Source organism: Melozone crissalis, unplaced genomic scaffold (assembly GCF_028551555.1).
Source record: "Melozone crissalis strain CALT ecotype California unplaced genomic scaffold, PUWL_Pcris_2 ptg000029l_1, whole genome shotgun sequence".
NCBI classification, from domain to species: Eukaryota; Metazoa; Chordata; class Aves; order Passeriformes; family Passerellidae; genus Melozone; species Melozone crissalis.
The window spans coordinates 19152066-19173950 of record NW_026535807.1 but is presented as its reverse complement, the minus strand read 5'-3'; the positions used below and the strand labels follow the sequence as shown (position 1 = coordinate 19173950).

The 21885-nt window shown below is 46.6% G+C and overlaps 2 protein-coding genes across 3 annotated transcripts; both read right to left on the bottom strand.

Moving 5' to 3' along the window:
- Positions 1 to 396: 396 nt before the first annotated feature.
- On the bottom strand, positions 397 to 11082 carry LOC128939634 (haloacid dehalogenase-like hydrolase domain-containing 5). Its single transcript, XM_054280729.1, has 8 exons — positions 10675 to 11082; positions 8836 to 9045; positions 8082 to 8194; positions 7280 to 7373; positions 6095 to 6128; positions 5042 to 5216; positions 3098 to 3286; positions 397 to 877 (listed from the first exon to the last, which is right to left on the bottom strand). The coding sequence occupies exons 1-8, from the start codon at positions 11080 to 11082 to the stop codon at positions 487 to 489; spliced, it is 1614 nt and encodes a 537-aa protein (XP_054136704.1). The 3' UTR covers positions 397 to 486.
- A 2766-nt stretch (positions 11083 to 13848) lies between these two features.
- On the bottom strand, positions 13849 to 20635 carry ISY1 (ISY1 splicing factor homolog). 2 transcript variants are annotated; one of them, XM_054280982.1, is made up of 11 exons: positions 20547 to 20635; positions 20039 to 20061; positions 19297 to 19348; positions 18486 to 18551; positions 18016 to 18058; positions 17738 to 17850; positions 17457 to 17574; positions 16664 to 16786; positions 16365 to 16468; positions 14894 to 14980; positions 13849 to 14612 (listed from the first exon to the last, which is right to left on the bottom strand). In XM_054280982.1, exons 1-11 carry the CDS (start codon positions 20547 to 20549, stop codon positions 14505 to 14507), a joined length of 840 nt encoding a protein of 279 aa, XP_054136957.1. In that variant the 5' UTR covers positions 20550 to 20635; the 3' UTR covers positions 13849 to 14504. The 2 variants fall into 2 exon arrangements, with proteins under 2 accessions (XP_054136957.1, XP_054136958.1); XM_054280983.1 differs by lacking the exon at positions 20547 to 20635 and adding an exon at positions 20405 to 20415.
- Between the last annotated feature and the right edge of the window lie 1250 nt (positions 20636 to 21885).

Sequence of the window (21885 nt, the reverse complement as noted above, 5' to 3'; positions counted from 1 at the left end):
GGTTGAACTCCACTCTGATTGAAGGGAGCATTCAGTACTTGCAGAATTCCAGGCATTAATACTTGTTGTGCTCTGTACAGCCCACGTGGAATGGACTGAGTGACCCCAGCACCACAATCTGGTATCATCAAGATCATCAACACCTAAAAGCTAAATCTTCCAGCAAACAAAAGGAGGTGATGTTGTAGAGGGATTTAAGTACCAGTACATGAATAGGTTACTATGAAATATTGCTGTTAAAGTCCCTAACATAACAAAGAGGAAGACAGTAAGGGGTAACTCCAGCCATAAATTACATATTTAGAAGCAATATAAAAAGCACTATTGATATTCAATATAATTAAACACACACATGTACCTACATGTACTACTTAATAGAAGATTGTATTCATTTGGAAGGCAGCACTTTGTGGCACTCCTGTAAAGCACAGTGTGTTTGGGCAAGAAAAGCACAGCACTGAGTGGTCCTTCAGAAATCCCCTCACCTCAACGAGGTGCAAAGTTCTCCAGCTGGAAGACCAGGTCCACAGCAGCATCCACATCGGGCACAATGTGGTCCGGCTCCACCAGGGCGGGGTCGAAGCTGAAATCCCTGTGCCCGTGGAACACGTTCTCAGCCACGCTGTCCCTGCTGGGCACGGCCCCCTCGCTCGGGGGGTCGTACACCCCTGTGCACACCAGCACGGACCTGCAGCGGGCAGCGGCTGCGGGGGCCAGCTCCGAGTCCCAGCCAAGCTGGAGGTGCTGGGGAAGCTGGGGAAGCTGGGCAGGGGCTGTTCCTGCAGCAGCCTTGGCCTGCAGCCGGGCTCTGGGGCAGCTCTGCTGCAGGTAGCGGTTGTACAGGTTGGCTCCGTACACATCCGTCATCACATTGTCCCTGCAAAGCACAAACTCGGTCAGCGCCTCAGCTGCAGCTGTCAAAGGCATTCTTGCGTTGCATCATTTTGGAATAGAGATTGTTGTATTGCACTAAATAGTTTATTTAGTTGTTGTTTTGCACTGGGAGATGGGAAATTTGTACTGAATATGTTATGTCACATAGATTGCTGTTTCTCTTCTTCCATCCGATGGTTTCTCCCTTATCCACCCCTCTGCCCTGGTGATCTGCCCCCCCTGGTTATCTCTCCCTTCGCCCCTCCTCAATGGGATCCCATTGACTGCAGTCCTCTTTCCCCACCCCATTCCCTCGGGTGTAAAAGTCCCCTGCAAGAAAGCAACACTCTCTTTTCCACCTGGGATTTCACCAGAGTCTGAGGTGTCCCTTCCCAAGCCAATAAACAGGACATTCATTCCCACATGGAGAAGAGTGTTTCTCATCTTTTGCTTTGTCCATGTCAGACCGTGTGGGCCAGAGTCCATTGCCAGCCTGGAGTGACTCAAACAACAGCCCCAGAGATACGGATCTTACAAGAGATTTTTGGAGTTCACTTGAGTTAGCAATATGAATGAAGCATTTTAATTTTAGCTTGTAGAATTATGTGTTGAATTTTAACCTTTTACTTAAGAAGCCTCTGCCATGATACAAAGGGCATAGGAAAATGCAAATTTCTGAAGCTTCTTGCATCAAGAACAATATAACGAGAAGACCAAGAGATTCAAGAAACCCAGCTAAAGGGGCTCCTCGGTCTCCAAGCTGATCAAGGCCGACAGACGTACTCAGATAAGCACCAAGGTGTAGGGGGATACAGGATGGGTGAATGAAGGTGGTACAGAATGTAATCTTATCCCCGAAAGAGTTACAGCTGAACCAATTACTAAAGATTAGGAGCAGGCCTGATGTTAACAGGCCACACCTGTAGCCAATAAGAACAGTGTTATAGAAGAGTGGATTGGTGAAAGCTGGAGTCAGTTGGCTGCTGTGAGGACAAGGAAGAGGCAGTGCCTCGAGCAGCTGCCTACAAGGAACACCAGGGAGGTATGAAACTCTAGCAATATGGAACCCTTGCAATGTAATGACAATAGAACTCGTGCACTATAGAGACAAAACACCAAGAGACCAAAATACATGTGCAAAGGAGAAAAGTTCCAAAGTTCAGTCATGAGGAAGACCACAGTCTTCGGCCTCAGAGATCACTAAGAGACCCCCTAGCGAACACCACAGCAAACAATGCATGCCCAGAAGGACCTGGATCTGATTACCATGCGAGGCGAGGAGGGGCCAGGGGTTGAATATGCACGGCAAGGTTGTGCAATGTATGGAACATGGAATATCTTTGAGAATGAAGATGTGGGTCAGACCGAGGCTCAGGGCACAAGTTTTCACGAGAGCTATCTCGCTTGTGTCGGCTGCTGACAATACGTACCCACTTCATAACTACATCAGACTGTGGAGTCTAATTATTCTGTGTATCCCTTCAATTTCATCTAACACTTTACTGTGTACTTTCCACCACTTTGTGTGGAATCAGGCAGACAGGGAGAAGTCCAACCCCTCAGCTATTTTACTGCACCATTTTCATGAATCACTCTCCATACTGGGGCAAGGGGAGAGAAAATCAAGGTATGAGCAGCCCATGAATGAGCTTATTATATTGCCAAACGTCTTGGAGACTCTGAAACAGTCTTTTATACAATGCAGCTTTATCCTTATCTCTGAAAAGGATTCTGTGATGTGGCAGCACATGCAGTAGCATATGACCACGCTAAATGACCTCAGAGATCAAGTCCAGCTCTGCAGTCTCTAACTGTCCTTTGCTCAAAGGCAGTTGGTGTTACACCACTAAACCTAACAGAATAAACACCAGGCAAACCCTTTGTGTTAGATTCACACAGCCTATTACAGAAAAAACCTAAATAAAAAATCAGGAAAATCTTAGCTGCGTATAAAACACCTTTTGTGCTCCTGCAGAAATTACACGTAAAAAGAGCAAAGCATCGTTAATTTTTAAGATTAGAAATGTCATGAAAGATACACCATAGCACCAAGAAAGTTAGGAGGTCTTAATGGTAGGAGAAACAAGCTGGTAGGAGCTGTGTGTTTTTCTTGGCTGGCATTTACACTGTGAGTAATTTCCTGGTGTATTTGTCAGGCTCAGCACCCCTGACCCCAGAGCACAGAGGATTTCCTGCTGTACCTGTGGGGCTCAGCAGACCTTACCCCACAGCATAGAGGGTCTGGATGGGCTGCTCCCAGCTCCTCTGCAGGGCCTGGGCCCGGATCAGGTGCTCTGCATACTGGTATGTCAGCCTGCTGGGCTTGCCCATCAGCGCCTCGTACTTCAGGTCTCTGCCAGTGATCTTCTTGTAAATGTTTTCCAAACAAACCATGAACGTTCCGTGCCCAAACCTACAGAGATATGAAAGCAAACCATGAATGTTGTGCGTCCAAACCTACACAGATAAAAAACCAAACCATGAATGTAACTATGAACATTCCATCCCCAAACCCACACAAATATAAATCCAAACCATGAACATTCTGTGTCCAAACCATGAATGTTTTGTGTCCAAACCAAATATAAAAACCAGATAAAAACCAAAGCATGAATGTAACCATGAACATTCTGTGTCCAAACCAACACAGATAAAAAACCAAACCATGAATGTTTTGTGTCCAAACCTACAGAGATATAAAAACAAACCATGAACATTCTGTGTCCAAACCTACACAGATAAAAAAACCAAATCATGAACTTTCCATCCCCAAACCTACACAGATAAAAAACCAAATAATGAATGTAACCATGAACATTCCATCCCCAAACCTACAGAGATATAAATCCAAACCATGAACATTCTGTGTCCAAACCTACACAGATAAAAAACCAAACCATGAATGTAACCATGAACGTTCCATGCCCAAGCCTGCAGAGATATAAAACCAAACCATGAACTTTCCATCCCCAAACCTACACGGACAAAAAACCAAACCATGAATGTTTTGTGACCAAACCTACAGAGATATAAAACCAAACCATGAATGTTCCATGACCAAATCTACACAGATATAAATCCAAACCATGAACATTCTGTGTCCAAACCTACAGAGATATAAATCCAAACCATGAATGTTTTGTGTCCAAACCTACAGAGATACAAATCAAATCCATCAATGTTCCATCCCCAAACCTACACAGGTATAATACCAAATCAAATTACATTAAGCACAGATTTAAAACATCAAACTAGGCTTTTTTATTTCATTATTTTTTAGGAATAAATTGTGTCCTGCAACTACCAAATTCTGCTCAGCACTCAATATTTCTGCAGCTGGTTCACTGAAAATTTAGAGCTGATTAGCTGAACAACTGACACCACAATAAACCCACATTACTGAGATGGCACAACAGATTTATCTAATTTTAAAATTGCTCACTGGAGGTATCCTAGCTGCCTTAGTGCAGCCTGAAGCCATCACACAGATATCTTTTCCAGTGTGTTAATTAGAGATGGCCTCTGCTTCCAAAGACTGGTATCTGAGCAGATCTTTCACCCAGGACTGAGGCAGCCACCAAGTCACAGCAAGAAATTTCCATTTCAAATTACAGACTGAGGGGAAGGGAGGGGAAACAAACCTATTAAAGAAGTACCTTCTATTGAAAGCCAAATCAAACAAAACCTCTCTAAGAGGTCCTGGCACCTTGTTCTGTGTGTTCTGCTTGTTTTTCCTTGTGTTCCCTAAAGAGCTCACTGCATTGTCCTCAGCTCAGAACCACTCACTGCTTTCAACCAGCAGGGTCAGCCCTTTACCCTAGCAGGAAAAGAGAAATACCAAAGAGGGACCTAATGAAATGAAACAATGGCCTTGATAATTTTTTCATTTTTGCCTTTGAACCGAGGCTCTGAGGCCCTCAGGAAAAAAACCTCTATTTCTCCATTGTTCTGGGACTGAGGAAACAAAAGATTTAGAGCTTAAAAGCAGCTTTTCTCTTGAGAAGTGATTTCCTGGATGCAATAATGCAGCCAGCAGCCAGGCAGCATTAGCTGAAAGTGCATTAGAGATGCTGCATTCAAAGGCAAGCCATCAAGCATTCGAGTGCTGACTCTGAACCCGGCTGGAAAAACCCCAAATAAATCCCAGTGACATGAATAAAGCACCTACCTTGGGGACTGTGCCTCAGCCACCCACATCAGGTCCATGTTGCAGGCCAGCACAGGGATGTGAGGGTAGCTCTCCTGCCCATAGGGATTGCCAGGATAGCCACTGGTCAGCAGAACGTCGATGATCAGCTGCAGGCTGGTCTCCCATCTCACTGGCTCCCCAAACAGCACCACAGCTGGGAGAAGCACAGGCACACAACAGCCATGGAATTGTCAACAGAGCACTGAGGCCTAAAACTTGGCCTAAAGAGACTGAACAAGTCATTTAATACAGCCAGGAACTGATCAGTCACATTAATTTCGGGGTTTAATATATCACATGCCCATCCAGTCACAGAAATCTCAGAAGTAACAAGACTCCACTGCAAAATTTACAGATTTAGGAATTTTATTTTACAGGTAAAGTTTCTCCAGAAATTACAATATTAACTTCTAAATTGTATTTCTAAGTCTTCCATAATTTATGAGTTCCCTGTTTACATGCAGTATTTAAATGCAACACCAGAGATGTTGATTTGTTCACCTCAGAACACAATTTGGATGTTGTTTTTAAAAATTGCTTTGATCTCCAGCAATAATCTGACATGGATATTTTTAAATCCTAAGGTCCAATTTCTACTTTCCTGTAGATGAGATGAGAGGAGAGTGAGCACAAGACCCTTCTCACACTACAGCTGATCCTGACTACTTGTAAAAACAAGATTAATTATTTCTGAATAATGAACATCAGCTCATTATGAAAGGAGAGCAACAATAATCTGTTAAAGGCAGATGAAGAGGAAAGGAGACCTCATACACCCTTCAAACTTCAAAACCCAGTGGCTGAAAACTGCACACATTAAAAAACAGCTTTACAAGGCACGATGCTTTCAAATGAATGACAGATGTCATTAACAAGGAAATTTTAGGATTGTCTCAGACAAATTTTCAAAGTGCCCAACAATCTAAAAAATAATTTCTGATAATAAAATAAAATAAAATAAAATAAAATAAAATAAAATAAAGCTATTTCATTTATTAATGGATAGATGCAAGTTAAATAAGGATAACTGACCCTCAATCTTGGGAAGCTCCACAGCAGACGGGGACTGCAATAAGAAAAAAGTGAAAGTTTTCTGCAAGATGAAACATCTATTTTTAACAGAATAAATTCCAGCTCAGCTCCCACAGCTGCCTCCTGCCCCTCCAAGAGGAAATGCACTCTACATTGGTATATTCCTGATGTCAGTTCACTCAGAAACTTGTGTTTCCTCTCTGAGGTGACACCTCTGGCACAGGGACTGCAGTGACTGAGCTGTACCTGCTCCTGCCTCCTGCTTCCCCTCAGCTGCTGTTTTTTAACTCCAGCTGTTAAAATTCCTTGTGTTGTGATTTCAGTTGTTTAGATTACTTGTTTAATTAGTTGTTTTAACTACTTGTGTAGAAAAGTATAGATGTTTATTTTACCACAGGAGTAAGAGGCCTCCAGCAGTACCAGGACATTTGAAAAACAGATTTTGAGATGTTTTTCTTTAACACTTCTAATAAAGAATGCACTGTATAACACGTAATATATTTGCTGAACCATTAAGAGTCTGCACTCCATTATTTACTCTGTGTGGTGACAAACACTTTAGCAGGTTCTTGACCTTCCCCACAGCTGAGCTATGATCCTGTGAGCCACAGAGAATGTCCTCAGTACAAGTGAGGAAATCCACTCTGTAGGCTGGCCCTGAGCATGTACAGCACACCCAGATATACTCAATTCTGCTTTAATTCTGCACAATCCAGCTGGAACCACTGTACCCACTGCTGACATTTAAATTGTGATGTAAACAGCAAAGGGAGTCCTTTGAGGGAAAATTGTTTCTCTTCAAAGCTTTCATTTGCAATCAAAGCAACCTCATGGGTCAGAAACAATAGCAACACAATCATATATTCAGGGAAAAGCTTATGTGATCTTCCACACCTTCTGAGGAAGCTGATCAGCTTTCCAAGGCAGATTTTGCTTTAAGTATCTGTATTAGATTGTGAGTTTTCCCACAACAGCAGGCTATAAAATCAAAGGCTGGGTTAAAGAATTACTACTGAGAGAAAGGAGTTGTTCTTGAGAATGTTGTAATAAAACAAATAAGGAAGCAGAAAAGTCAAAATACAATGTAAGAACAGCAGCATTAGCTTGGTAGTCAAATATTGATCCCTGTTGCAGGATGTCATGCAAGGAGCAAACAGAGAGGTTTGAAACACAAACGTCACTCACCAGGACATTGGGTCTTCTGTCATGGTCAACTGCATCGAGCAGGGGGCGTTTCTCCCTCAGAGTGTCAATGGTGATGGGCTGGCAGAAGCCAAGGCTGGGGCAGCCAGCTAAGGACACACAGCTGCTCACAGGGAAAGGTTTTCTGACTGCTCATTCCACTTTAACCATTTAAAGGTAACAAATTGGTTAGCAATGAAAGCAACATCAAAGACAGATTTTCCTTCTGTGAGGCAAAAATATGATCTGATAAATGAGAGGCCAAAGTTCTTCTGTTTTGTTTTCAGTCCTCTCATCTACTTCTCTCCTAGCCAAGCCTAATGAATATTGAATTTAGAAATGCATTTCCTAAGAGACAGTACCTTCAATACCTTTTTCTCAGTTTTGTACTTCAAATAGAGTATACTCATACTCTATACTTATGCTTAAAAGTTGTACATACATTTTTACAACTTATGATTTACACCAACTTCAATGAAAATCCCACTGAAGGAAGAAGTGCAGAAGGGGCTTAATGGAAGCCTGAGCAAAGCTTATGCAAAAGTTAAGGTTATTAAGTTACAGTTTGAAACTTTGATACCACCATGATATCAATATTATTCAAGTCCTTTGGGCACTTGGTATAAAACCACATTCAAAACATAAATTTGGCACCATACTAGGAGCTATCATTACTATTTATTATTGCATTTGTAGGGTTGAAATATCTAATTTTCACTTCATCCATAGGCTCCCCTGAACCTGATTAAGGAAAACACATTGGCAGAAAGTTGTTGGCTTTTTTAAACTCTTTTTTTAAAGATACTCTCGAGCAATATCAAGAAGGGGTCCTTGTCCAGATACCAGGACACATTTTTTATGATAACGCTTGAACATCCGCAGGGGACTGTGGGACATCATCACTTGATCTTGGGAAATCTGTTTGGGATTTAAAAACAAAAGGAATCTGTTGTATGCCAGAGAAGTTGTTCATACATAGATTCAATTAACAGATGTGACAGATTCCAGGAATTACATAACAATCAGCATTTTCTCCTTGCACAAATGATGTATTGATAATATGCCAGAAAAAAAAAAATACCTTACTGACAAGTTATCACACATCCCCCTTTCAGCTCCCAGCTCGATTCAACATGAGCAAGCCTTCTCTCCTGGTTTGATAAAATCACCAAGGGAAGGAGGATCAGAACTGGTTCCAATTGTGGGCCCTTTGCTAAACTGCAGCTGTGATTTAATTGTACCAGATTACCACCTTCTTTTAGCTTACACATCCCCACCCCTTCACCAGGACAGGTGAAGCAACCAGCCAGACTATTATTGTGGAAAGATGCTCCTGTGAATCACTACTTACCATCTTTCCAAAGAAATACCTTCAGCTTTACTATTGGAAAAACCAGTGCCTTTACCAGTTAGGTTTGGACAGCACTTTTTACTTTCAGCAAAGCACATCAGGGGGCTTTAAGGGAAAAGCAGCCCTGATGAGCTGAGCAGCATTTCATGGAAAATAACACATCTAACATGCAATTAAACATGCAATAAATGGGATTGAGGTGACTCACGGGAACCCCCAGCAGGTGGGACAGCTGCTCAGCCTTCTTCTGGCGCAGGCAGTTCCCAGCGTTGGTGACAAAGACCACGGGCACCAGGAACTGTCCCTGAGGGTTCACCAGCTTGCCAAAGGCTGCTCTGGCAGCAGGGATGGGGGTCCTGCCTCGCACCAGCACCCCATCGATGTCAAACAGGAACCCAAAGGATGGCAGCACGTGGGGCTGGGAGGAGGGATGAAATCAGAGGGTACATTGGTTATGCATGTCCTTATATATTACATTAAATATTACATATTACATTCAATATTACATATTTAATAGAGTTTACAGCAGCTACAGCCCCCTGAGAACAGACTCCTACAGTGAGAGCAGGGGAGCTATAACCCTGCACATCTTATTGAGCCTTACAGGCACATCTTCATGCTAAAAACATGTTGACACAAGCAGCACCACAACTCCCTCTGCCTTGTGGATACAGACTCATGAGAGTTATTTTGCCTTACAAATAGTTCCAGATTGTTTCAGAGGATAGGGAAAAATTAACTTAAACTGATGCCAAGAGGTACAAAATACATGCTGCTGTGCCAGTGAGTCACACTTCAATGGCTTAACCCCCCACAGGATACTAACAAAATATGCAAAAGTAAATTTTTCAGCAGTAGGCAGGTCTTGGGCAAAAGTATCACAAGTATTGTACTTGGCTGCTCCCTTCCAAGGTGTTTGTAGTAAAACTGTTCTGTTCCACAAGAGTTTGATTTCGGCCAAGTGCCTGCTGTGCTCCCACACATGGCCTCAGTCCCAGTTTCACACAGGGCAGGCTAATTGGCAAAGTCAGCACCTCCTTACACCAATGCTGCTCAAATTACTAAAATGTAACTGTGAAATGTAATGTCTCCTTGCCTGCCTTTGGGGCAGTGAGGAGCTGGACTCGGTGAGCCCCAGCAAGGAGAGTGAGGAAGGAGGAGCAGAGACAGAGAGAGGAGTGTGAGCAATGAAACTCTTACTGGATAGGGCTGGGAAAGCACGGAACAAAACCGAACATCAGGAACCTCGGGATTATGGTCAGTGATAAAGAGAGAGGGGTTAGGGGGAACAGGCACAGAAAGGGCTCAGCCCCGGGAGCTGGGGCAGCCTTTGCTGCCGTGTCTCCTGTGCAGGTGGAGAAGGCACTTTCCCTACTCCAGCAGCACTTTGCTCCACATCGGCGATTCACACACCACGGTTTTCCTGCAGCGGGCACGGCACAGGGACAGGCACCGCTGGGAATGGGGTGCAGCTCAAACAACAGCGGGAATCCGCCGCCCCAGGCAGCCCGGGTTAATAACATCAACACTGGAAATATATTGCATTCCCGTTCATTTAAATTAGGCTGGGGTTTTGTCTTCACATGCAAGAACTCCCCCTAAAGCCTTCTCCTCTCTTCTCTGTGGAATCATCACCCTTTTAAGAACAAAACCCCCGAAATCCTGGTCTCCACATAGCCTGCACCCGTTTCAGGAAAGCCAGGTCAGAAATACCCCAGCTGCTGCAGAGATGATGCTAAAGGCTCGCTAATAAACGCGGAGCAGTCTTCCCAGGCTTTGTGAATGGATACATGGAACTGCTGAAACTACAGCGGCATTGGAATAATTTTGTAGCAGATGCGATCCTTTACGTTAATTTTGCGACATATGAATAACAGATGTATAGATAACAGGTTACAAATGGGAATTTTACAGTGAGTAACACCAGCAGGAAGAAAAAGAAAGGGGGGAAAAGCAATAAGGAAAGAAGTGAATATATATATATATATATGATAGATATCATGACAGATAGAGGTACTGAAGTCAACAGCTTTGTTTCCCTTTTGACCCTAAAGGAATTGTTGGTGGCAGGAGTGCTGTGCCGCGGACAGAGCCGGCAGCGGTCGGAAGGAGTTTCCCTGGTTCGCTCTGTAAGGCCGGAGCACACGCAGCCCCGGGACAGGAGCTGCGGCCGGCAGTGCCCGGGAAATCCGTCCTGGCGTCCCGGGGAAGCGAGGATACCCCGGGCATCCCCGGGGGGCCCGGCTGCGCTCCGCCGCGCCCCGCGCCCCTTTCGCTTTCGCTGCGCCCGGCCCGCCCGCCCCGGGCCCCGGCCCCGGGCCCCGGCCCCGCTCACCGCGCTGTGCCCGCTCCGCCCGGCCGGGGGCCCGCGCATCCCCTGCTCGAGAGGCGCCGGCGGCCGCGGCGGGCGGGCGGCCCCGAGCAGGGCGCGCAGCGGCGGCAGCGCCCGGCGCATGGCGAGCGAGTGCGGGGCCGGCACCGCCCGCCCGGCCCGCGTCACTCCCCGGCAGCGTCACCGCGTCACGGCACAACGTCAGCCGGGCAGCGGGGCAGCGGCACCGCCGCGCCCTGCCACGGCTCCGCTCCTCCGGAGCACCGCGGCTGGCGGCACTGCCGAGAGCGGGCAGTGCCACATCCCGAGCCAGGAGATGACTGTGCTCGATTCAGTAACGCAGCAGAAGAAATATTGTCTGGTTCTGCCTGGCCAAGGGATGAAGGGGCCGGAGCATCTCTCCTCAAGGAAAGGCTGAGGGAAGCCGAGAGGATGGAGCAGGCTCTGCTTGGTGGTGCCAAGCATTTGGACACTGATGCCCAGGAAGAGCTTCTTCCCTGTGCAGTGACTGAGCACTGGAACATTGTCCAGAGAGGCTGTGGAGTTGTCTCACTGGAGCTACCCCAGAAGTGTCTGGACAAACATCCCTGGACAAACACACATCCCCTGTGCTCTGGGATGGCCCTGCTGGAGCAGGGATGCTGAAGCAGATATCCCACAGTGGTCCCCTCCAGACTGATCTGTGACGGTGGCCACAGGGATCTTATGTTGAGGGAAGAGACCCAGATCTGACTCCATATTTCAGAATGCTTGATTTATTATATTATGATATATATTACATTAAAACTATACTAAAAGAATAGAAGAAAATATTTCATCTCAGAAGGCTGGCTAAGAATAGAAAGGAATGAATAACAAAGGTTTGTGGTTTGGACAGAGAGTCTGAGCCAGCTGGGCTGTGATTGGCCATTAATTTGAAACAACCACACAAGACCAATCACAGATCCACCTGTTGCATTCCACAGCAGCAGATAACCATTGTTTACATTTCATTCCTGAGGCCTCCCAGCTTCTCAAGAGGAAAAAATCCTAAGGAAAGGATTTTCATAAAAAGATGTCTGTGACACTGATCCATTCTGGGATTCATTTTTTGGGAGAAAGCCACCACAGCCCCTCAGCTCTGCAGCTAAACTTGAAAGTGAGACACACGGCACAAAATGTCATTAGTTAATGGATACTCTGCAAAGCTGTCTCTGTTTATCTTGCTCATCTGCTAATGCAGATTAGGTAAATCCACTTATTTCCTAGTGCTGCCAACAAATATTCCTCAGCACCCCTGTGGCTGTGAGGAGAAACTGATCCTTCAGTGACTGCACTGCACTCACCAGGAGTCAGAACAAGGAAGGTGCCTTCCCTCTGCAGCACTGACATGGCTGGCATTAAATCAAACACACAAATGCATTTCTAAGAGACAAAAGCAGGCCCAAATCGATGCAGCAGACGCAACAATTAGAGAGTTTATCCCCTTGCTCAAGGCAGGATCACACACAGGCAGAACCCTGAAGCACACATGTAAGAATACATGCAGTACCTGTTTTCTAAGCTGGATGTGCTCAGGGCTGAGGCATTCCAGAGATGGAATGAGCCACAAGCCTGGCACCACACACACATCCCAGCACTCAGAGCTGAGCAGAGCCTGCCCACTGCTCCATTCTCCAGGACAAACAGGAGCCATTTCCAGGCTGTGACTACAGCAGCTTCCCCACCCTGGCTGCACCAGCAATCCCACAGCCTGGCAGGACACAGGATTTCACTATAGGCCACTCTGGGAAATAATTACTGTGCAGTTTGTTCCCTCAAACACAGCCAAGAGCACTCAGCTCAAAAATGTTCCACACTCAGAGCTACAGAGAGAGGAGCTGGCACAGCAGGGCCAGGCAGCAGCCAGTCTGCCCTGCAGTTACACACTGCAGTTCCTGCATTTATTCCTTTGCTGTGTTGGCTGGCAGAGATCAGCCCTGTCTATAAACTTGCCTTTTACATCATGATGTTGGTCATACTCCTTTGAACATGAATGTAATTACAATCCTGTTTTTTTCCCATTCTTTCCATGTATTCTTCTTTTGTATTTCTGTTACCATCACTCTGTCCCTGACCTGCCTTTACCCTTGTATGTTCTTTTATCTTATAGACTCATACAGTGACAGAAGGATCTACCACTGGTATCACCAAGCCCTCAGACTGTGTCAGGCCATCAGCTGGTTTTTCCCCTGCTTAAATCTAGTTTAGTTAGCTCCAGTATGCAGTTAAGCAAATCTACAACAAATTATTATAAGCCATAAAGACATTGTTTGCTGCTTTCTTACAAAGCAGAGAAAGATGCACTGCTGCCAGGAAGAGAGAAGAATGTGTTTGTGATGTTAGCTGTCTGCTTGCTACCAATAATTGAGCTTTTGATTTACTCTGGGGTTTTTTTTAGTTTTAATTTGGCAGCTATGCTTTCCACTTCTTCAATTCCAATTTTTTTGTCTGATCACTTCATCAAGCTTGTTCTGGAGTGGATTATTCACAATAGATTGCAATAGATAAATACCGAGAGCATCCAGAAATGCTGAACAGACCCAGACCTGGCTGTTCAAAAGTCTGTTCCTTAGACTGAAATTCTGCAGGGCTGCAGACCTGGCTGTTCAATACTGTGTTCCTTAGACAGAAAATGTCCAGGGCTGCAGATGCCCACCTTCAAATGCCATTCATTCAGACCTATTAGTCATCCATAAGACATTGACCAGGCTCTACCTTGCCTCCTGTCCCAGGATTCACAAGCCAAGAGCAGTAGGGGATGCAGAGCTTCAATCCCTACAGGGATGGCTGTCTATGATCACAATCTTTGGCTACACTAGGGCATCATCACAATCCTTTGAGCTAGAATAAAACAGACATCAGGTTGTAAATAAGTTTTAATAAAAAATGTTTCAACAAGGTTTTTTACAGTAGCTGCTGGAATATCCAGCATTTAAGGAATTCGTCCGGGCACAGTTACAAACCACAAAAAAGGTAACAGGTTTTAGACATTGCAAGTGTTTTAGAAAGAATCAAATCTGCTCCAAAGTCACTCCTAAGATCTGCCTTCAAGGCCCCTCTAGACAGGTTCCAGGTTGTTGTGGTAAATGAAGCAGGTGTAACAGTGTGAGTTATTTCTCAGCTCAACAGTACCCAGCATGAGAAGCTGTGCACACTCACAGCCAGGACAGAGCAGACAGGATGGCAGGAACACCATGGGTTTTCTTCCAGGATTTAGGAGCTCACTGGGTATGCCTCTATCTGCAGGAGGCCCCACAGCACAGACCCTTTCCCAAACTGAAAGCACTGAAGGCAGCTGTTAGATGCATAGATAAGCTCACCAAGGTTTGCCCCTTTCCAGCACTGGAGCACAAGTCAGAAAGTGGAGAAACCAGAGTGATGGCTCTCCTCCTGCACACCACACTGTAATCCCAGCAGTCTGCTCCACATCCAAGGGAACTTGCAGAGCTAAAACCCACTGCTACCAGAACTGAGGAGCCTGCTGCTCTCAGAGGGATCACACACTGAGCAGGCACTGTGCACTGTTACAATCCCAGCAGGGTCTTTGCCTCCTCACTCTGGGCCAGCAGGGTTTCACTGGCGTACTTCTGCAGCAGCTCCATCTTCTTCCTTCGTACAAGAGCTTCCTCAATCTGCAGAGACAAAACCAGAGTGGATTCAGCTCAGCTGGGATGCTGAGAGCTCAGATGCTCAGCTATACCACAACACCTCCCAATTTATGGAATACTTAGGGAGATTTTGGAAATTCACAGGTGAAAAGGGTTATAGCATTTGCAAGGGGATTAAACAGCTGCAGAGTCAAGTCACAGAAATCACAAATTTAGGGCCCTGTCACTGATGACCTGATGTAAATGAAGATGTGTCTTGCAAAAGCCAGTGTGCATCTCTGCAGCTGAGTGCTGTTCTGCCTTACCTCCTGTTGAGTTGGCACTGGAACATGTGCAATAAATTTCTGTTGGCCATCTTCACCTTCTCTCTCCTTGCCACCTTCCTCATCAGACTGCAAAGTGAAAAAATCACATCAAGGTTATTTTCTATAGAGGTCATAAAAAACCCTTTTTCATTTGCTTTGCCAGAAGGAACAACACATGATCAACACTATAAACACAGGAATTAGTGAAGAGGAGCCAGCACCAAAAGAACACAAGGATCACATGCAGACCCTGCTCCTGGACATTTTCAGCATTACTGCTTCCATTTCTCATATGGCCTTTGCCCTGCTGTGGCATGGCCATGAATGTAAAGCTGCATTTCCTCCCTTTCCATAACTCTGGCTGCCACAGCAATGCTGTGAACAGAAGAGGAGCCAGCTAAGCAGCAAGTGCTATAAAAATAGGGGTACCACTTCCCTGAACAGCTCTGTACTGCTCTGGTCCCACACCTAAGAGCTGGGCTCATGAACCATGGGATCATACAAATAAAATAGGTACTGGAGGAGCCACCAGATCCATCTGATGATGGATTGTCACAGACATCTTTTATGAAAAATCCTTTTCTTAGGATTTTTCCTCCTGAGAAGCTGGGAGGCCTCAGGAACAAAATGTAAGCAATGGTTATCTGCTGCTGTGGAATGCAACAGGTGCATCTGTGATTGGTCTCATGTGGTTGTTTGTAATTAATGGCCAATCACAGTCAGCCCGCTCAGACAGAGAGTCTGAGACAGAAGCCTTTGTTATCATTATTTCTTTTTCTATTCTTAGCCAGCCTTCTGATGAAATCCTTTCTTCTATTCTTTTAGTAGAGTTTTAATATATACCATAAAATAATAAATCAGCCTTCTGAAACATGGAGTCAGATCCTCATCTCTTCCCTCATCCTCATACCCCTGTGAACACCATCACAACGGATTCCTCCTTTTTATTCTTGTGCTTAACCCACGTAGATACAGACTGAGAAATGGGACCTTGTTTCCAGTCCCCTCCTCCAGATCTCACTGGGAGCAGATCTCATGTCAGAAGCAGCAGCCATGTCACAGCAGTGACAGCAGCACCAGCTGCACCATCATCCAAGTGCAAACAAGGCCCTGCACCCCCTGAGTTTTCACACAGTGGCAGTGTGACATTATCCTGTCCCCAAAGCTGCTTGTGCTGTTGCTGAGGCAGGTTGTGCTCAGGAGCCAGACTGAGCAGTGTTACCAACACACCACTGACAATAACAGTGCCACTGAAATCACAGCAAGGTGTTTCTCACTGCAGTGAAAGTCTGTCCCCACCTGCCAGCCCCCAGCACCCCCTAAGCCTGGGCCAAGAGCACTCCCCTACCTCTGATTCTGAGGTGGGGAGAGGGCCAGGACAGCACACCCAGGTCCTTGGCAGAGTAATGCCATGTCCAGGAAGGAAGCACAGAAGACACATGGCAAGTCACATCACCTGAGCCACCCCTACCTCTTCCTCGTGGACAGCATAGATGTTTTCTTCCTCCTCCTCCTCGCCTCTTGCAAGTCGTGCTTCTCTCTCCATCTTCCATTTTTCCACTGCTTCTGCTATAACTGGGGAGCAAAGGAAAATGGCAAGTGTGGCTGAGAGCCAGTCAGAGCAGCATGGTCTTACTGCCAGAGCTCTTCCAATGGACTTAAACTCCTTGCCTAAATCCTTTACATCAGAAAAAAAACCATGTGCCTTAACTTCAGAGTCCATCAGCAGCCCTTGCTGGCTGCTCTGTGCAGGTTTGGAATCTCACATACCTTTCTTCTCATGCTCCTGCTCCAGGGGCTCCAGGATCCCATCATCCTCATCCCTGTAGCCATAGTACTCGGCATCAATGTCCTTCATCAGCTCAGCCCGAGTCTTCCGTGGGGGTGGCAGGGCTGCAAGGACACCACTGTCACCCACAGGTCACCTCCATCACCTGCTGAGTGTCCCCAGGTGTCCCCAACCCCACAGCACCACAGCTGCCTGGTGCCAGCCAGCACCCAGCACGATGGAGCTGCTCCAGCACTGGTGTCACCCTGTGGCCTGCACAAACCAGTCCCAGAGCATGACCCAATGGTTCCCCCACACCCTGGAGTATTTCCCGCAATTTGTCTCTGCCTCACTTTCAGGCCCAAGCAATTCCCACTCATTCCATGACAACGTTTCATCCCCTTACCCCTACCTTTCATAATGAGATTTTCATTATGAAAACTCATTCCTGCTTCTAAAATTATGTTCAACCCAACTTCCCATTCTTCTAGTCCTGAACTCTGAGTACCATTTACAACTTCTCAATTAAGTTTGCCTCTTATGCTGGAAGTTTCTATAAGCCATCAGTCCTCACCATATGGAATTCCCAGTAGGAACCAGTACTACATTTCCTTAATTGCTAACAGCCAAAGGTGCTCTAGCATTTAATCAATTATGTGTGCTCAGTGTTTCACACAGCTGCCCTAAGACATTCAGAGATGCTGTCACCAGCACTCCCCACAAACTACAACAGCATTTTACTCAAGATATTCTACTACACAGACCCATGTCTGGGAGGAGCTGCTCCTTACTTACGTTCCTTCTCAAAAAGTTCTCTTACTCCTGGCAGATCCTTTGCAGCCCCAAAGTATTTGTAGCCTCTGTTTCCTGGGACCTCTTTCCCTTCATGATCTAACATTTTTGGGCCAATCCTCTGGAAAATAAACAGAGTTCATAGTTTAAAACTTTCTTCTAACACAACCAAACATTTTGGGGGCTGAATAAAAATAACACTGGCCAAGCCATTCACAGCTAACTAAATGTTACATATTTTTCTCAGCAGTCACTTGTAAGCAGAACCACCATTCCACACTTACAGCATAATCTGGCCCTCCCAGCTCCTTTATTCTGTATTCCCAGTGTCCTTTCTCCCTCAGGAGTTTGTTTATTTCATCGTTCAGGTCCCGAATTCTGAATTCACCCAATCCAGCTGTTAGAGAGGAAAGAAACAATAAATCAGGCAGCTCAGAGAAACACCAGAGGAATTTCAGAATTTATGCAATGGAAACAGTACAGTTCACATGAAATGGGATTTTTACTGTAACTGCTCATGACTGGATATTCAAAAAATAAAACATAGTTAGATAAATCTTACCATTTTGGATCTGTGCCACTTTCTTGGAAATCTCCCCAATGATCTAGTCAAATAAAAACACAGAAATTAATTTCTCAATCAGTGGAGGGAACAAAGAAGACAGAGCAAGATTGTTTGAGAAGTGCATGGCAATGGGGGAAGTAGCAATAAAACACAAGTTGAAACTGGAGAAATTCTGATTAAATTCAAGGGGAAAGAAATCATTAGGAAGATAATCAAACACTGGAACAGCAGCCCCAAAACCTGGAACCTAAATCCCTGGAGATGTTAAAGACTCAGCAGGACATGGCCTTGCAGCAATCTGATGTGGTAGGAGCTACTCTGAACACTGAGCTGTAAAATATTAGAAAAAGTTCTGTGATTTAACTCTCACGGTACTGCAAGTGTGGAAAACCCCTTGTAAGCAGGCTAAGCAGGAAGTGTAAAGTTGCACTTCCTACAGAATTAGAAAATCCCCAGGTTGGCATTACCTGTCTCCTCCATTTCTCAGCTTTGGGCAGCTCATTGCACTCTGAGGCAAGGAAAGGCCTTCGCTCCTGCAGACAGAACAGCACACACATCAAACCCAGCTGAGCACTGGCACTGCGTTTCACACAGGCTCTACTGCTCCATTAATGCCAAATTGTGCTGCCAAGCTCCAGGGCCTTCTGCTCCCATCGAGTTTTAGTAAGTGAAGAACAATAATTACTTACAGCCCTGACAAATTAAACTATCACAGACTACAAAAACTAATTAAATCCACTTCCTCCAATCCAAAATCTCTCACCCCATAATCCTCTCCAATACAACAAATTTTCCATTCAGGACAGTTTCACCATTTTCAGCACACACCACCTTCTGAAGGTTAAGCTTTTCTCAACTGCTACTCCTAAACAAGGTAATTTTTTCCAGTTTATACAGAGTACCTTCTTCTCAACCTTCTCCACATTCCATTGGCTTGCTTACACAACCTGATGCATCACCTTGCTTCTAGGGTTTTGTGTGCAGTTATTTTGTCCTCTTCCCCACATTTTTACCTTTTACTAAAAGCTCTACCTTTTTACTAAAACTCCACCTTTTATTAAAAGGTATTAAACTGCTTTTCTCTGCATAATATGCAATATGAAACAGAAAAGTAAAAAACGTTTGGAGAAACTCTAGTGGAGAATTTTCTTGGCTGTGTGAGTGTGAAATACAGTCAGCTGAAATATTTTTGTTCTAACTGGAGTCAAGCACAGGACACCTGGGCTCTGAACAAGGCCTGCCTTGAGCTACCAAACCTCCAGGGCTTTCACACCTCACCTTGACTTTTCCTTCCTCAAGCTGGGCTTGCCGAAACCTTGCCAAGGCCGTCCTAGAGAGAAGAAAGCAGATTTACTCTCACAAATCCACATTCCAACAGGAACAAGCTTTGCTCTGAATGTTTATTATGGACTCAATTACAGTCTGTAGAAAACAAAGGCCTGAACACATTCACTGATCCCTCCAGCTCTTCCAGCTAATGACTTCTCAACACCCAAAATCCTCAGTGGTTCATTTCTCAAGTAAAGCACTGCTGACTGATTCATCCTATCTGGCTGGGCATCTCTGTTCCCAAAATGGGAACTGCCTAAAACCACAAGGGTCCTTTACAGCACATTTCAGTGTACCTATCCCCCAGCCTGCAGGGGACAAGTACATTACTACAGGGTCTCTCCTGCACAGACCCATGCAGCACAGCTACAGAAACTCCACAGCACCAGGTACGTGTGTGCAGGTGCCCTCAAACTCCCACTGCCTGTGGGCCAGCACACGCACAACTGAGGACCCAAAAATATCATTATAATATAATGATATAATGATAAAATATAAAAATATCATTAAACTGTTGGTGCTTTAAAAGAGGCAGAACAGCGAGTTCTATGGGCCAGCCAGTCACAGATGTGTGTTCTACAGGCCAGCAGGCACAGGTGTGTGAGATCAGGTAGTCAGGGCCAGCAGCCACGGATGTGTGACACCAGCTCTGAGGTGAGCCCGGGCTCGGTGGTGTCCCCGCTGCACTCACATGGCCTTCTCCGCGTTTCGAGCCTGCAAGACACAAACAGAGCGGTCTCAGGCAACCCCGGCCCCGCCTGGCTCCTCCAGCGCTCCCAGCCTCGGCCGGTCCCCTCCAAGCCCCGCAACGGGCAGTGGCACGGGGGGACAACAAGCGCCGAGTGGCCCCTCAGCCCTGCGGTCCCCATGGCGCCTCCGTGCCCTCAGCCCCGCACTCCCCACGGTCCCGCCGTGCCCCGGAGCTGCTCAGCCCCAGCTCCACACTCCCCATTGTCCCCTGGTGCCCTCAGCCCCGCACTCCCCACGGTTCCGCCGTGCCCTCAGCCCCAGCCCTGCACTCACCATGGTCCCGCCGTGCCCTCAGTCCCGCATTCACCATGGCTCCCCCGTGCCGTCAGCCCCGCACTCACCATGGTTCCCCCGTGCCCTCAGCCCCGCACTCCCCACGGTTCCGCCGTGCCCTCAGCCCCAGCCCTGCACTCACCATGGTCCCGCCGTGCCCTCAGCCCCGCACTCACCATGGCTCCCCCGTGCCCTCAGTCCCGGCCCCGCCGAACGCTCCGCGCACGCAGCAGCTCCAAGCCCCGGAACCGAACGCGACCCCGCTCCCCACTGCGCCTGCGCACCCCGCTAGCGCAGGATTGGGTGACCCCGCTTGGCGCATGCGCGCTGCTGGGATTGGGGGGCCGGGATGAGCAGGGAGGGCCCTGGTGCGGGGGGACCTTGGGGACACCGCAGGGCCACCCCTGCCACGGCACCGACACCGACCACTGCTGCCCCGGGCTGCTCCCAGCCCCGCCCGGCCTGCCCTGGGACACTGCCGGGGATCCTGGGGCAGCCGCAGCTGCTCTGGGCACTTGTGCCAGGGCCTGCCCACCCTCACATGCAAAGCTCCTTCCAATACCTGATGTGAATTTCCCCTTTCCGTTTGTACCCACTGTCCCTTGTCTGGTCACTCAATTCCCGACGAACAGTCCTTCTCTGTAACCACTTCATGAGTTTGCCATAAGGAATGAGGAGAGGCCTCAGTATTAGTGAAAAAGATGAACATGAAACATAGGAAGAATTGATTTTTCCCATGTCCCACAATGTATGAAATCACCACTTGCTTGTCCAGCTCCTGTTCTCTTGGGAAAACTGACTATGAACAGCAGCAACAACGTTCTCACAGAGAGATGATCAAGGAAGAGACATCTCATTTTGAAGTAATTTTTTCCTTCTGGGACTTACAGCCTAGTTTGTGTTCCTCAGCTTTTAAATCTTGCTCTGTTTGTATAAAAGTATAGATTTTTTTAGAGGAAAACACCACTTTGTAGCTGTCATTGAAGTCCCAAAGACTTCCATGTCTTTGTAATCAGATATGTCCAAGCTTTACTGCTGTTTAACAAAGATAATTGTGTGCAAAGACTGAATTTCTCCCAACCCAGCAGGCTGAACCACGTGCTGTGAAACTGCAATACTCTATGAGAACCCAGACATTTCACTGCTGCTTCCAAAATCACCAGGAATGCTCTCCTGACAGTAACTGTAATGATACCAGAGATACACGTGCCAGTGCCAATTCAGCTGGCTCCAGCACAGCTGCAATGCCAGTCTGGCACTTCTCCTGCAGGACAGACAGCACAGCCCCCACAGCCCTTGGGACTGGAAAGGAAAACCTTTAGTGACAATTTGAGCCTGAGTCCAGCACACTGCAGGTTCCAGGGAGCTGCCAGAGCTGAGCACAGCAGCAGCTCAGACACTCCAGGCACAGCCCAGTCCTCACCCCAGGTGTGAGCAGCCCCTTCTGCAGCAGCCTCAGGGTGAAGCCCTGCCCAGCCCAGAGCCCTGCACACTGACTTTACTGAGGGCATGTGG

Bases quoted from the DNA above. Each gene is read 5' to 3' on its own strand.
- LOC128939634 (XM_054280729.1), bottom strand. From the start codon at position 11,082: ATGCGCCGGGCGCTGCCGCCGCTGCGCGCCCTGCTCGGGGCCGCCCGC. The intron at 6,129-7,279 runs GTGAGTGACGTT...TTCTTATTGCAG, and splicing joins ACAGAAGACCCAATGTCCTG to TCCCCGTCTGCTGTGGAGCT. The intron at 3,287-5,041 runs GTAGGTGCTTTA...ATATCTCTGTAG, and splicing joins GCTGAGGCACAGTCCCCAAG to GTTTGGGCACGGAACGTTCA.
- ISY1 (XM_054280982.1), bottom strand. The intron at 19,349-20,038 runs GTGAGTGCAGCG...TCTTCTCTCTAG, and splicing joins CGAAACGCGGAGAAGGCCAT to GACGGCCTTGGCAAGGTTTC. The intron at 17,851-18,015 runs GTAAGATTTATC...CCTCTCTAACAG, and splicing joins AGTGGCACAGATCCAAAATG to CTGGATTGGGTGAATTCAGA.